The 12756-nt window shown below is 37.3% G+C and overlaps 2 protein-coding genes across 2 annotated transcripts in view; one reads left to right on the top strand and one right to left on the bottom strand.

Annotated features, from left to right (window-relative positions):
* The window catches only part of LOC145767587 (uncharacterized), a 170096-nt gene that overhangs the window by 109710 nt on the left and 47630 nt on the right, over window positions 1-12756 (top strand). The window lies entirely within an intron of this gene.
* Window positions 8530-11231, bottom strand: LOC145767440 (glutathione peroxidase 3-like). Its single transcript, XM_082579258.1, has 4 exons — window positions 11085-11231; window positions 10119-10322; window positions 9485-9609; window positions 8530-8868 (listed from the first exon to the last, which is right to left on the bottom strand). Exons 1-4 carry the CDS (start codon window positions 11100-11102, stop codon window positions 8799-8801), a joined length of 417 nt encoding a protein of 138 aa, XP_082435384.1. The 5' UTR covers window positions 11103-11231; the 3' UTR covers window positions 8530-8798.

Below are 12756 nucleotides of genomic sequence, written 5' to 3'. Positions count from 1 at the left end.
TTGATTCCATAAAAAGATTCTTATTTTCCAACAAATCCGTGAAAAATAGCTAAGAATAAATAACTTCTAAGCAGCAGATTTTCAGTTTGGATTAAGCTGGAGCGTATGAGTGACAATGTCGTGGGCCTCTGGTCTGAATATAGTACACACAGTACACAGTGAATACAAACAGGACGAACTTATTGGCGTTTCTATGCATAAACTATTCATAATAGTTTAATGTAAAGTTAGAAACAAACGATTGTCTGATTCGATTTGCTAACAATGTAGCCTATATAGAGCGAACAATTCGTAATAGCTCTTGATATAATTGAAGGAATATAAGACCAATCAAAAAAGTGGTACTTAAATTTCCAAGAATAAACGATAATTCCAATAGATGTTTCTTTGTGTGTCAATTAGTTAGTTGAAAACTCACCAACCACTTATAAGCGGCCAAAATTATACAACGGCCCACCGCCCTTTGGACCCACGGCCGACAATTGGACAACACTTTTGTGCGACATAAATGGAGATGTCTGTGACGACGATCCATAATACGGCACTATAAGGTATAATCTGTAATATCTTAAGTGCTGAGTCTGTCGCAATTTTCTCTTTGGCACTACTCGAGATAGCCCTTTTTTTAATTGTTGCTTTTTCCAATATAATTATTACAGAAGTGCTTGTCCTTCAAAGCGGTTGGTTATTATGTAGAATGTAGATGCTCCTTCATTCATTGTAGTACTTGATTCCAAGCATTGACTGCCTCTTGTATGAAAACTTTCCAAGATTCTCGGTCTTTTGATTTGTGTATTAGGTGCATATTGGTGTTGGTTTTGTCGGTTTGTTGGTTTAAGTAGGTTAATCTTTGTCTGCCTTTGGCACGTTTCCCTTCAATTTTGCCTGTCAGACGTGGACATTGCTTGACTTCGCAAGCAACGTCCACGTGTGAGAGAGAGATGTTCTAATTTTCCTTTTCGCAGCACGTGTCCTAGAAATTGAAGCTGTTCTTTTTTGATACTTTTCAGTAGATTCTTTGTTTCATTAACTTGATTTGAAACACATTGGTTGGTTTTTCTAGCAGTCCAGGAAATCATCTGCATTTATGGCATGCCCACTTTTCAAACTTGTTTGTTCTTTTAGTCATTCTTTTGTTGATTGTCCTAATTTTTGAATAACTTTTAAAAATTGCTTATATCTAGATGATGAAGATGATTATTCATATCTATTTCGCAAGATTTCATGTTGTTACCATCACAGCGAACACCATCATTTTAGAGCAGGGGTGTGCAAATCGTGGCCCGCGAGCCAAATGTGGTCCGCGAGCTTAAACTTTTTGGTTTATGGAAAGGTCTGGATTTTAAATAATATACGGCCCGCTACACTATTTATATTTATGTCTCAAGTTTGCAAGAGTTTAGGTCTTGCATATAAGTAGGCTAATGACAATGTACAACTTGTTGTAGACAATTTTTCTTGGCAACCCGATAAGTTCAACCAGTGTGAAATCAAGTAAACAAATATTTACCAAAATCCATCGTAGTTACAGTACATGTTTTGAACAATAGGTATTTCCAGTTGTGGCACGCGGACCAAGCTGGTCATGCGTATTTGCCGCAGCAGTGTTGCAAGTTTATACACAGCTCAACTGTCCTAGAGCAATAGAGATGGCTAGTAGCTTTAACATTGGAGCATTAACATTAGCTTGAACACTCTTGACCTATGACGTAGCCATAAAAAAGAAATAACAAATATTCAATATCAAGTAGTCTAGTAGTCCAACGTGATCAAAAATTTAACGTTATTTTAATGTAAAAAAGTAAATGCTCTAGCGCAGTGATTCTCAAGCTCAGTATTGTGGAAGCTTCAACGGGGTCCACAAAAGCATTGATTTAAAAAAAAAGCATAAGCGTTAAGCAATAAGATTGCTTTATTTTAGAGTAATTGTGGAAAATCTTTGCTCTAAGTCTATCTTAAAAGTTTAGTGGCTGGTAAGTTTTATCATTTTTTAAAAGGACTTATGATTAAGGGCTCATGTCGCGCGTTGAACTTTTAATCATTTAAATGTCTCACGCTTTGGCAATACATAATGTTATTTACCAGCAAGGCCATTGTTATAATGCAGCGATTGTGTTCAGGACGTAATAATGCCTTCGGAATTTATAAACTTGTTTATTTTTTGCTATTTTATTAACTTTATCTTCAACGCACGTGTCGAGCGCTTGTGGTTCAGTCACGTTTAGTTTAGACATAAACTGTTAATTTCCTCAAGCCTGTTTACTAAACACGACCGCTACACTTTTCTAAACAGCATGACGTAATACGGAAGAACGACAAACAAAAATCTAGAATTTCCAGGGTTAGTTTTTATTTCCAAGCTAAAGCAAACAACAACAAAACAAAAAAACACTCGCTTCGTGAAAGTCACCTAGGCCTATTTGATTTTTCATGATATATCATCAAGGGGTCCAGAAAAGTGATTTTCTTCAAAACACTTTAAATTTAGTGGTAGTTGATACGCTTGGTTAATCAGGGCCGTATGAAAAAAATATTTTCAAAATGACAGAAAGTTTGAAATTTTTGTTTCGTTTCGAGGCAAAATTCGTTGACTTGGTTCAGTTTTGTTTCAAATCAAAGATAATAAATCAAGAATTTTATTTTACTTTTAATTAAAAAAATAAACCAGAAATGTAGATACTAAATTTATATTTAATAAACGCTTCGAACACTAAACTGTTTTCCTCCTCAGTGTTATTGAACTACAGCGCTAATAAGCACTGAAGATGAAGACAGTTTAGTTTTCGAAACGTTTGCTGAACATGAGTTTAGTATCTACAACTTAGGTTCTTTATTCTTTGAGTAGATTGACCAGGGTTTCCAATCGGTTTATTTCGTTTCGAAATGTAAAGGTAATGTCGTTGCTTTATCAGGTCGATACAAAAAAGAAACCCCCATGGGCTTGGCACTTAAAGATCCAACCGCGAAAAGCACGTTACAATGCAAGGTTTGTGGCTTTGTGCCTGCTTGGAAGAATTTCCAAATATATACTCTGCTTTAAAGCTGTTCAAAATTTTAAAAAATGTTTAAGAATAATCGAGATTCGCTTCGAGGCAAATTGTTTTGCTTTCATTTGGTTGCAATTGGTCTTGTTTGTTCACATTTTTTTCACTTTACTTCGCGTCACATTTCACATAGGAAAACGTCGTTTCGTTTCATTTTGAACAAAACGGTTCGTTTTGAACAATTGTGTATTCAATTTAAATCTCAAACTTAAACAAAATATTGCAAAAATAAACTTTTTTGTATTTTTTATTTCAATAAGGCTACCCGACCAAATGCAATCACGGGTGATGTTGTAACGCTAAAACAACTGGAACTATTTCTATATCTTTCATTGTTACTGGAGAAATGACTTTACATTTTATGTAATGCCAAGACTTTTAATATATCTTCTACTATGGTACGGATTTTAAGTTTGCACAAACCCATGCTTGTTCATATCGCATGTATTCTCGAAAATTTTATAAACCTTAAAGGGGTATTAAAGGAAAAACCTGACTTGGCGATTTTCCACGTTCTTTGTGTTTAACATGCTACCATAAAACGATTTTCAATAAAATTTTGCCCCATTGCGGTCTGACCACCATTGTGCGCGTGCTTTTGTCAGAGCTTTCAAAACGAGATTGGCCTGAGCAACGAAGCGTGCGACTGTAAAGAACGTCATAAAGTCTACGTCATAAAGTCTAGCAATCAACCGATCACGCAATAATTGTTACTGCGGGCGATTTGACTGTAGGCTATGTATGTATGTACATCAAAACAGCACATTTCAACATCAAAACAGCAGACAGTTTGCTCAAAACATCAGATGTGGTAACGTGGCTTTTGTTATTGCTGGACTTTATGACGTATTCTTGAGCTGTGTTTGCACGTTTTGGTCATTTTGAAAAAAATGAAAATAAATGAAACACTGGACTTTGGGCCTTGCCAGCGCCATTGAAAACAAATTTTTTTGGGTAATTGTTTTTGAAATGTATTCTTGAATGTTCAGTTTACTCATTTTAATGCTTAATTCCGGTTTGAAATTTTCCTTTAGTATGCCTTTAAGTAACTTTTTCGATGAAACATATTGTGTTAATATATTGAGCCACTTGTTTTATCTGCAACAGCTAAAGTGTTTGATTGACAGAAACTTCCTGCCAGAGAATGTAAAACATTACATGTGTAAGCTAATTATGATTTCAGCACAAATTGAAACTAATTTAGATGCTTTTTAAGTTGAATTGCTGCTATTTCTTTCGCTTTCTTGTTTTTGTTGAATAGAGTTACTTTTTCGCAAAATTAAAGTCACTTTTTTGAGTTTTTTAGGTTACAAAAAAATCACCCTAGTGATGTCATAAAGCTAAAACAACTAGACTACAGTGATTTTTACTGACGTATGTAAAGCTTTACTTTGAAATTATATGAAATACTGAAGTCGTATGAACAGCGGGACAGCTGGTAGGCTACAGGTGGGCAGGTGGACCAGATACTCGCTTGTTGATATACTTTCAATGACGTCCTTGAAAAAATAAACGATTGGCTTACTTCCCAGTAACATTTAGCGAGTATATTAGTAAATTAGTTTCCGTTTCACTGCGGGCCAAACAAAGCAATAAATGCAATTGAAGTTTATTACCGAAATATGATTCCAAGAATGATACTAGACCGGGTTGATCTTTCATTTAATGAGGAATTGGATTTTATCATTTTCTTCTTAAAACTGGAAGTGTATTCAGCCTCAGTTGATCTTTAGCTTTCTTGTCTTATATCAGGGCTTGGAGGTTATTGTTATGCTGAGGGTCGGTGAAATTATTTCAACCAACAGAATAATGACAACAAGATAAAGCAACGGCTGTTTCGGAATTGATTGTAAAATAATACAAGTTTGTTTAACATGTTTATGAACAAATGATACAATCCATTGCCTGGCGTACCGGTACCTCACTTCTTTCCTGTGATTGCCGACCTCTGTCCCAAACGACTTGAAACAGCAGCAAAGAAAAATGAACGATCTCTGCTTTCCAAAAAAGTATCTTTATTATTTTTGATTTTGCTGAAATCGATAAATGTGGCAGTAAACATGACACTTTAATTTTTCAACCGCTTAAAATCTGATGATGATGATGAAAATAATGATGGCTACTCTTCGTGTCCAAAGGTGGTCGTCTTCGCATAAACCCTGATGGCGAGATTCTGCTGCACTTTCAACGCCTGAGGTCACTTGGGAGAGCAGGATGTGGTGTCGGTTCCTTGTCGGCTGTGTAGTAGGGTGCTTATTTTTATGCCAAAAATTTTATTTTTTCTTCTGCCTGTGTTTAAAGTGTTCCTTTTGGGAAAAAAACACTGTCTGCAAAAAAAATTTTGAAAAAAAAATGATCCCTAGGGGGTCCTCCGGAGCAATTGCATGAACCAGTGTGAAAATAAGCATTTTTGCTTCTAATTTCCTTATTTTTGATGATATCATAAAGATTTTGGTGTCTATTCCCATTAATTCGACTACAAGAATGTCGTTTAGTGTAGTGTCGTTTACACAGTGTGTAGCCAAGTGGTAAGAACGACTGCGTGATGTTCGAAAGGACGTGGGTTCGACACCGCTCCAGAGCACGCGGCTATGTCTCGGCAAAAACACTCAATGGCAAGCCAAAATAAGGGGAGCAGTTGACTCGAAGACTATTTGTCACTTCGCTGCTTCCTGCAGTCTGTTGTATCGCATCTGTGATCGCAGTGTAGCCTACTGTATGTTATCGCAATGGGCGGAAATAAAAACTCGATTATTATTGTAGTTGGCCCTTTTTCCTCTGCTTTATTTTCTCTTTTAGCTTTTGAGATTTGTTCTTCTCAACAGTGCTGTCGGTATCTTTTCAAATGAAAAATTAATTATTTTTTAAAATTTTGTATTGATCTGCTACAACCTATCTCCCTATTGATCGATATATTTGAATAATTAATTGATCTATCGGTAATTAAGTGATACTGTTATCTTTATGAGAAAACTGACCGAATACACCTCACTACGAATCCCTGCCAGATAGCGCAGTTTGACGCCGCTTAAACATGACATTTCCCTGTAAGACCCGATGACACCGCCAACCAATCAAAACATGTTTAAGTGACTATACCGTCCAATTGTGACCCTTCTAGCACTTAGCAGAAAGTTGATCCGTGCTTTGAACTTTGTTTCGTAATTACAGAAAGAAAAAGAGTTTACAGGGATGGAAATCGAATCCACGTCTTCGAAATGTATTTTCTAGCCCTAACCCTTTAGGTCACACTGGCTACGGCGGAACGTTAACGCTACTTAATTTATTTTCTATCTGAACCGTTTGAGTTTTTTTTTCTGTTTTACCTCTAACTTCTGATGGATTGAAACACTATTCTACCTGTACTTCTGATTGGTTGATTGCTTCGAAGCTTTATTGGCTCATACAAAAGTTGTTACGAAGTGGCTGCCATATAATTTGCACGACTGAAATGTGCTTTAATCTGTTAAGGTTTGTTGCTGGAAGTTGCTCTGAAGAGGGTTCAACATCCACGATGTGGAACACGATAATTCGTTACATGGACTTCGTCATGCATTTATTTGCACAATGAAGATCTTTACTTGAGTTGTCACATCTTTGGCAATCATGCGCGTGCAAACACCCCTTAACTTTCTGCGTGTGTCAATGGTGGTACCGAGCTGAGCTCAATACAAAGCCATGTTTTTGTACATAATAATTGAATCGGCAAGGAGCCGAACCCGCGCCTTACAAACTGTAAACCAGTTTACGATACCACCCGACTGTGGCAGAAAAAAAACTACCTACTGTAAATGCAACAAATCAATTAAACAAATTCCTGCATCCTGTAATGCTTCAAATGATGTAGTGGTGATGCGCCATCTAGAGATGATGTATGGACTTCAGAGATGAGAAAGACTTCAACGTTAGGTGGTGCACTTTGACCGTACAGTTTGATGTTTGAAGATAAACAGTAATTTGTTATGAAGATGTGTTGCCATAAAATAAAGTTTCTGCCTACATAGTCGAATGGTATTGCGCTCGGTTGATGATTGCCATGGTACGAGTTCGATTCCTCACTGATTTACTTTTTGTTTAACATTACCTAACAAGGAATCGAACCTGCGCCATACGGCTCGAAAACCGTTCGCAATACCGTTCGACTGTCCAAGTGGAAACTTGTTCTCGTGCATAACATCTTGATAAGGACTAATGATCTGATCTTAATACTACTAATGATGTGGCCAAGGAACGCTACCTAGAGTTTTAGGCTACACCTAAATATCAATTGAAGTCATGTATTTAAACAGGCAGCAAGTGTACTCTTGCTGGGTGTCGGACTACCAACTCATTTGCAATATTTGTCCGCCCCTTTAGCTCAGTGGTTACGCGCCCGGCTCAAGATCACGCAGCTCTGGTTTGGCTCTCGGGGTGTGCGCTTGAGCAACGCATTGCGGGCTGCTCTCCGTTCAGCGGCACCTAATCAATAGAATAATTTCCCGGCAACAACACTTCAACAATCGGCAAACTTCTCTCTGCCAATCTCGGTAACCGCCCTGGTCAAAAGCCTCTAGAAGTATGCGAAACTACCAGGAATAACCAATCAAGGCTTTGTCAGTCCGAGAATAAAGATTCAAAACTAACCAACCAGCAACCATACGTTGCGCAACTAAGAAAATGTCGATAAAAATTTCATTATACTACGGACAAACAAAAGAAGCGCTGATTAACTTCTTGCAACGCAATGAAGAGAGAGTGGTATTTTACTTGTCTTCAAATTACAAAACAGAAATGAGAAATTGTAGAATGGATTGGCAATATCGAATTATCTTGCAATTTCCAATTTCAGTCTAAAAGATCATCAGTTCCAGGAAGGGGTCACCCTACTTTTAAATAATTTAAGTCTCAAGTAAATTTCCTTGACCAACCTAATAGCTACCTGCCAATAAACATACACGGCCAGCCATAAAAAACCTGTTTCGTCCTAGTTTCTCTGAAAAAGCAAGCACGATACCTTGCAAAGCAAATCCTGCATTTGCTAAATAAAATCTGGTTGTTTGGTTGGTTAGTTTTAGTCTTTGAGTTGGGATTAAGAAAAATTCTTTGTGAGCTTCATCCTGGCAGTTTCGCATACTTGTAAAGGCTTGAACCTCTCACGCAGGCCCGGTCACTGAGATTGACAGAGTGAAGTTTCCGATTGTTGTTGAAGTGTTGTCTGTACATTATTCCATCCACTAGGTGCTGCTGAATAGAGAGCTTTTCTAAAAAGCGTTGCTCAAGGGCATAACCCTGGAGCCTAACTATCGCTGTTTGGTTTGTGTCTTGTTTTCAAAATAATTTACTTGATAGTTCTCATAGATACGTAGGCCTAAATAAAACCATGTTTACTCTATTGTTTAGTTAACATTGTCATATTTATAATGACAGCTTTTTGTAATAAAAATACCATTTGCAGCTTGCTTTGTTTTTTGAATCTGAGCTAGCAGCTTCCAACGACATGTTTATAAGAATTCAATATTTTATTATTGCAACAACAATGTTGGAGCAAGAAAACCAACGCGAAGATACGCTGAAGAACAAATAGGTTTGGGTTGTGATGTCACAAACGAGAAAAGAATGCACAAGATTCCTCGACTGTTCAGTCACAATGCCAAGACCCGGGTTCAGCTCTCACGTCTGCGATGCAGGTTCCGAAAAGAGCTTCATGGAATTTCTTCCGCGTACATTTTGTTGGTTCCTTCACTGCTAACAAAGTTGCGCATCAAACAAAGAACTTTATTCTTTGAGCAACTCATCGATCCATGGTTTGAGGAGTGTAGGACTTGTCGCACTCTCAAATCGGTATCTACAAAGTATTTTTTTTTTTATAAAATTAATGAAAAATTAGTCTTACTGCCATTGGCCTATCAGAAATCATGATCAACAATAAAATCATACGTTGTGAATCTGGGTGATGTTGATGAAAGAGGAACATACTTTTAGGACCAAAAGAATATAAATAACTTTTACAAGACAATCAACATCCATAAAGTGAAAGAAATAATGAACAGCTAGCTTCAACCTGGGGTCGAACCAGGTTTGCCTGTTTTGAAAGAGAGAGCCTTATCCGCTTTCCAATTACACTGCGTGAAAGCAGAACAGTAACCCCATCTTAACATTTGTAATTCAACTCAGCAAGCCATAACCCTAACAGGAGTCATAGGCATTTCTCTCTAAAGCAGCGTACTGTTGGCAATCATGAAAAATTAAGGGATATAGTCGGAAACGCTATTCTGCAATTATGTGTGTCTTGCCGAAAACACAGCCACTTGCTCTTGGGCGGTGTCGAACCGGTTTCTTATCTAACGTTGAACCAGGGCTCCCAACACTCGACTATACTGTAAGCCGACAACTACTCAACATTTGTAAACCAACATAAAATGTACAATAACATCATTATCCATGAGTAATTTCATACTGACCTCACAAAGCCGTTTTTGTCCACAAGAAACTTGTTAAAATTCCACGTGATGTCTTTTGCTGTCATTGGTGAGTACATCAAGTTGGCTGGGTCACCGATGGTTTCGGTAAGTGCTGGGCAAGCAGCCTGGAAGAGCAAAGTATTTTAAATGGGATGCATTTTAGCTGGTGCTACTTTCTTCAATTCTTCCAAAAATAATGTTTGCTTATGTGAAAGTCAAAATTCAGAGCCTCTTTCTACACATTTATGTCCTTGCAACAACAGTCAAAGACAGTGTATCATCCTTCAAGATTGTTTTAGATTACCAGTTAAGTTACATGTAGTATTTTCTGCTTTTGTTGCAGTAAAAATATTTGCTTATTACAAAACGAAAGTAGAGAGCCTTTGCAGCAGTCGTTCTCAAATCATAGGCTGTGCCCAAATTTAGGCCAAGAATGGGTTCAATTTGGGCCGCAAAGCCTTTGATTGCAATGGAAATGAAAAGGAACTAAGAGCAAGGCAAAATTACAAGTAGACCTCGGAAGACATTAAAAAAAGATAAATTTAATACTTAACAAAAAAGGATTTGAGAAACAGTGCGCTGAAGTCTATATCTGTGACGTAACAAAGCGGTTTTACAAAAATGTTTCATTCACCTTCAAGATTGTGTAAATAGAGTTTTCATTGTCTCCATTAACATCACTCTTTGTGAAAAAGTGGATTTGGGGATTTGGGATATACCCACCTCCCGGACGGACCCATTTAAGCCCATTTAAAAGCTCACTGTCCGTCCCTGGTTCTTGATAGTGGAAGTTTGATGATGGGAAAGCCAAAGCTTGAACGTTGACTCCCTCATATCCCTGGAAACAGCAAACAAACGTTAAATTTTCTCAGAGAGTTATTCAATGATAGTGGTAATAATATTAGTATTGAAATAGCACTAATCTTCGCAAAACCATTCTTTTAAGCGCTGTACAAAATAAATACAAATAAACATTGTGTACTTCAAAGACAAACAAAAATATGCTTTCGTAACTTCATAATACAATCTGGTCATAATTTTTGCTTTGTCTTTTATCATCATCATTATCATTATGCTTTTTTATTTCCGACCATCAAAGCAACAAAAAACAATATCACTAGTCACAACACAGCAGGGGTAAGCGACAAAACTAGAACGTTAAAGCGTGTTCGAGAGAGAAATGATTTACTAAATACAAGAATTTTGGCACGATTTTAACACCTTGAAAAGTTTTAAAATTAAATCAAACATTAAAAAAGAGTATCAATAGGCCAAAAAAATTGATGTGATAAATAACTTCTATATTAATCAGCACTAGTGCGTTATCAAGAGTGTTGATGATCAAAATGGGGGACACAGCTCTTGATGAGTTAGACTTAGGTATGCTGCTAAATAGCTATATAGGTGTAGGTTAGTTTATGTTGTAACATTTTCTGTAGTTTTGCTAATCACCAAAACTTCGTTTGACCCGGCACTCAGGTTCATCTTGTCTGCTCAAGTTAGCTGAATTAATTTTGTGTTTCAGATTGCATGGATACTAGTATATATGTAGATATGCATAATACTTTGTTCACAAATTACATGTACAATATCAACATACTTCCAAAAGTGCATTCATCCCCTTGTAGTTGGTGGGGTTTAACCCTCAGTAGGTGGCGACATTGATCACAAGTGTAACGTTGCCAGCAAACTGATTGAGTTGGATGGTGCCTTGCTGCAAGGCACCGAATTCTTGGTCGTAGATATTGTGCTGAAAAATATAAAGGAAATAAACAAAGAAAATAATACTCAAGTTAGATTCTGCTCAACCTCTTGGTACCCGGAAATTTATAGTTGCAAGCAGAATAAATTGAAGGTTTTTGCAAATAGAAATGGTATTCATTTGCATTTCTCCTAGATCTACAACCTATTTAGACATTATACAATCCCTGCTTATTAAGTCCACAGTTAATAGGCCCACCCGCCTATTAAACCCAATTTGATCGGATCTAGAATTACTGAATATATAAGAGTGGCAGTAAATCGTCCCCCGAGGTCCATAGGCTCATCCGCTCTAAGCCCAAAATCGTCCAGTCTTGACCTAGACTTAATAAGCGATTATTTTAGTTGCACTGTTACTATGTTAAACAATTAAACCATTAAACTAAAGCTTTGTAAACAAACCCACCCACCCACCTGTTTATCGCATTCCGAATGGGAAACTTCCAATCCGGCCGCAACCCCCGCTAGGAGGAGCAAGACGGGTATCGAACCCAACTTCATTTTTCTTCTGTTCAATTCATTGTTTAATGACAATAAACAATACACATTAACATGAAAAAACAACATATACTGTTAGTGATGTCATAGTGTCCATCCTCTATGAAAAGCTTCTATTGCAGATCGAGCTGTAAAACTCTGAAACTACCTGGTTTTTGAACTTCCTGACCTCTCCAAACAGAAATAAATCATGAATCGGTGTAATGTAGCTAGGTGGTAAAAGAGCATCTGCGACACTGGAAATGTGTCCGCTCGAAATTTTGCCAAGAGTGCGAGTCTAGTGGCTTTTAAAAATACGTAGAACACAATAACCAACTTGATTGTGAACAAGAGGTTGACTTCCTTGCTTTCCTTTTTCTCTAGTAAGGAAATGTTAACTTTTGATTGTTATTTTTTGTCGTATCCAGGCTTACACCCGATGGTTAAAAATTTAGATAAAGTGGATGGGAAGGCAAGGAAGCCAATCTTCGTGTCCACCTTCAGGCATGCCTTTAAGTGTCAAAGACACGGTCGCATGCTCTTGAGCGGTGTCGAACCAGCGTCCTTTGAAGTATCTTACCAGTGTTTTCACTATTCGACTATGTAGCCGACTTATTATAACTTTCCGTGAATTCCAGAGAAACATCTACAGTATTTAGAATAGTTGAAAGAATACATTCTCGGCCCCCAGAAACTCAAACAAAGAACATTTAGATTAACTGAGCGTTGAAGCACAATTGTTTGGACTTTAGCGAAAGCCAAAGACCTTATCCACTGACTAATTTTCCCGATACAATATTATTAATTGTGCAATTCATGTATTTTCAAACTTTCAAGAATTTTGCCAAGCTGTTACTTTATTTGCCTCGGAGCTGAAGTGTCATCTATCAGCCGAGAATGCTCTCACAACACGAATGTAAACACGTTTATGAACATGCTTATATACACGCCATTTGCTAACACGTGGCTAAACTCCCACGGTCTGCAGATGCACCATTCCCACTGTATCTACTATCAAGGGTCATAGTTCCAAT

This window comes from Aplidium turbinatum, chromosome 3 (assembly GCF_918807975.1).
Source record: "Aplidium turbinatum chromosome 3, kaAplTurb1.1, whole genome shotgun sequence".
In the NCBI taxonomy this organism is placed as follows: Eukaryota; Metazoa; Chordata; class Ascidiacea; order Aplousobranchia; family Polyclinidae; genus Aplidium; species Aplidium turbinatum.
This window is presented reverse-complemented; position numbering and strand designations above follow the sequence as displayed.

Excerpts from the sequence above, each read along its gene's own strand:
- LOC145767440 (XM_082579258.1), bottom strand. Across the intron at positions 9,610-10,118 it reads CTATTTACACAATCTTGAAG|GCTGCTTGCCCAGCACTTAC; the intron begins GTGAATGAAACA and ends TTGCTCTTCCAG. Across the intron at positions 8,869-9,484 it reads GACAAAAACGGCTTTGTGAG|ATACCGATTTGAGAGTGCGA; the intron begins GTCAGTATGAAA and ends AATACTTTGTAG.